Below are 3423 nucleotides of genomic sequence, written 5' to 3'. Positions count from 1 at the left end.
GACCCGCCGATCGCCTATATGTGAAACACCCGGTAACGGGTGTGTGCATTTAGCGGGTCTTTTCTGCCCGTGCGTGCCCGCTAGGGGGCGCGCGCGAGCAGAAAAAAATTGCCGTCTGGAGACGGCAACCCGCAGATGCTGCAGTGCCGTCCGTCCGTTTTTTTACTACGGGCGGACGGCAAGAGGTTAAAATTGGTAAATGCTGATTTTCAGTGTATGTATTTATCTATCATACTTCAACTTAATCAAAATTCTCATCAAAATAAAGATGTCCTACACAAGTCATTAAGTTCTTGCATGTGCCTATTATCTCAAGCTAGTGTAATGTACCGTAAAGTAATGAGACAAGTATCTTGCACAAGGGACTTTTATTTGGCTTCAGAAAAATGGGTATTGGGTGTCCAGATGTGTAATAAAATAAAAAAATATAAATTCCAGGTTCCATTGCACATTGGTTCTCCATGCTGGAGCCATGGCATTAGTGACTTCACTGAAAGTAAAGATTTTACAGGCATGAGCAATAAACGGCAGAGCTGTGGTTGGTCATGTGCTCTAACATGCTGACTTTAGATCAGGGAGGTGTAGCACCTACTTTTACAAAGCTGACAAATGTAATTTTGTTCTGTTTACACAGCTCAATGAGTCCCCGAGGACAAACGGCTAACCTGTCTGCTAGCTCATATGGAGCCTTTAGATTTTCAGTTAGTCAAAAAGTACATGTTGAAGTGTTTTTATATCCAGAAAACTATTTTTAAAAAGTAATAAAATCAGTTTTGGAACTTTAAAAAAACAAACTAATTTACAAGAGCTTTATGCAATGTCCATTACGAACTTGATTTAAAAACCTTTACAAAAATGTTTTTTTCTTTTTCAGTCGTTCACCATCCAGAAGCCCGAAGAGGAGCATAAGCCCGGAGCGGAATGGCTAAATGACCACTTGAAGTTATGGCACTCTTCCCACAATTTTTTTGTTTTCATGTTAACATTTTTGTTTTTAAGTCACATTGGTAGGCTAGCATATGTCTTTTTATATCCTGTTGATCTGAAAGTGAAACATTTTTGTATCTAAAATTTAAATATACTTGTGCAATGAATTTAACTTGTCCTGTTTAGTGTGTCCTCAGGAAGCAGAAGTTTGCATGGCTGTAGATAATTCCACTTTTTAGAACATGTAAAATAAAAACCTGCCCAGCGCCCAATTGTACATATCATTTTGGCTTGCCATTAAAGGGTGTCTTTAGGAGCTAAACATGGCAATACTGCTCATAGACTTTGCTAGCCACAAGTGAGTGCAGTATACCAGTTACAGAATGGAGGCAGTGTGCCACAGATATTCTTTCATGGACTAGGCTGTTTTTGTTGCACAACTGTTCCTAAAATATGCAGCTTCTGTGAAATGCATCTAAAGCTGCTCTCCAGAGCTTCAGAAAATGCGATGTTCTAAATAAAAGGTTTTTGTTTTTTTTTTCCCACTTTTCATTTGTCTATTTCTCAATGGTTTTCCAAAGTACTAAGAATTGGTAAATTTAAATCCTTGGCCCTACTGGGTTTTCTGAAGTTATTGCAGCAGCATGATCACCAGGTATAACTGTTCCCCCCGCCCCCCCGAACTTCACTACACATTGCTTGAGCTAGTCTTTGGGCGGTCATTCAGTAATCAGTTTGGATGCCGGTGCTGGACTGGATGACTGTGGGGCCTACCTGGAATGTGACCTTTTGGGTACCGGTCTCAGGCACTTTCTGGACCCATGAATAATGTTGGATGCGGAGTGCGTTCCAAGTCAAGAGCCGTGGCACAGCCTCTGGTGTGACTTTCTGAAGTACTCATTTGTGGGCAGAGTATCTGTAGCTACTTCAACAGGGTGGTTTGCATGGAAAGGTTTAAAACTGAACGGAGTGTTGGGTCACTGTTTGCAGTGTCAGATGCACACTCTGAATTCTGGTCTGCCATTCAGCATGAGGTAGCACCTTTATGCTACTGCTCCTAACATCAAGACTCAGTGTTCCACTTTTCTTTTTTTTTATGTCTTTGCTGCTGTTCTTTGTAAAGTGTCCCTGCCCAGCATTTAAAATGCCAAACACAAGGGGAGCAGTCCTGCTCTATCAGGGTCCTCTGGCTCATGATCCGCAAACAGTTCTGGCGCAGCTTGTAGTGATCTCTCTCAAAGGCCTGACACAACATGAACCATTGTCCTTTGCGTGCCTCAGAATATTAACTCTTGGGTGTGGCCACTTCCTTGACCTTATTTCTGATGTGCCTGCTGCCTTAGTGGCTTCTGATCCTTCACCTGCAGATGCTCAATCTGATGACTCGTTTTCAAAATCCTTGCAGAGTGATTGTCTATGGGGAGTTGCAGGTATCTGCCATAGCTCCCAGGCTTGGAGACCAAGTAAGCTCTTAAGTATATATACTTCAAATTTTGGCTGGTTTTTGAACTGGCCAAAATTAACTGTGGGTGCAGCTATCAGTACTCTTCTGCCTGGCATCCCTCAACAGTTTATCAAGCGGGTAAAAAAAATTCTCGGCTGATTTGAAGTTGGCAGCCAATCAGTTGCTGATTCCGTTTTGGAACTGGTGCCATTTGAAGCATTGATGGAGGAAGTTTTCCCCATAACGTCTTCCAGGACAGCATCACGAGATGGAATCTCCCCCAAACACAGGAAACACGTCACACAATCTCTTTCAAAAGGCCTCTTCTCCAGTCCCTCAGTCTTTCCTTGGTCAAATTGGGGAGCATGTCACAGAATGCTAGCGGAGCTTCCATGTGGTGATGTTGGCCTGGAAGGTTCCTTTTCCTGGAGATACCTGATCTGCACAAGTTTTTTTTCTTCCATGGACAATGGTATGGGTAGTTTTCCTACCTGCTTATAGTGGCCACCAGTAATCTTCCTAGTGCTGAAGGGATAGGCTGGATTCCCTTCCTTCCTGCAGTGGGGAATGCAAACCTAAAGCTGTTTCCCCTCTACATCCAGGGGATACCGCCCTGGCGGTGGATGCCCTGTCCTCTGTCTTTACGTCTCCCCCTCGATTTATCTCATTCCAAAAGTACTTCAGAAGTTTATGTTGGAGGAGACGGACCTGGTATTGATTGCACCTTACTGGCCAAAAGAGCCTGGTTTACACTGCTGCTCTCACGGACTGCCCACCTTGGATCCTACCCACCAGGCAAGATCTTATTTCCCAGGGACCTGTGCTGCATCTGCAGGTTCTCAGATTCAGGTTAGTGGCCTTTTTATCTGAAGAGGACATTTTAAGGGCCATGGGTCTTTCCAGTAAAGTCATTGATACGCTTCTCTTTAGTCGTAAACCGGTAACGTGTAAAATCTATGGTGAGGAGTGGAAAAAGTTTCTCGTGGAGGATGAGGTGTCTCAGATTCTGGGGTTCCAGCCATTTTAAATTTCCTCCAGGAGGGGGCAGATAA

General features: G+C 43.6%; 1 protein-coding gene across 3 annotated transcripts in view; it reads left to right on the top strand.

The window, feature by feature from the left end:
- The window catches only part of SRSF7 (serine and arginine rich splicing factor 7), a 12648-nt gene extending 11253 nt beyond the window's left edge, over positions 1-1395 (top strand). For all 3 annotated transcript variants that reach the window (XM_018563579.1, XM_018563580.1, XM_018563578.1), the window contains one exon: positions 875-1395. In XM_018563579.1, the coding sequence (XP_018419081.1) occupies positions 875-929 (55 nt within the window). In that variant the 3' untranslated portion in view covers positions 930-1395. The remainder of the gene's footprint in view (positions 1-874) is intronic.
- Positions 1396-3423: the final 2028 nt, after the last annotated feature.

This window comes from Nanorana parkeri, unplaced genomic scaffold, assembly GCF_000935625.1.
Source record: "Nanorana parkeri isolate BGI_ZX_2015 unplaced genomic scaffold, ASM93562v1 scaffold677, whole genome shotgun sequence".
NCBI classification, from domain to species: Eukaryota; Metazoa; Chordata; class Amphibia; order Anura; family Dicroglossidae; genus Nanorana; species Nanorana parkeri.
The sequence above is the reverse complement of the archived record's forward strand: the minus strand, read 5'-3'. Positions and strand labels throughout refer to the sequence as shown.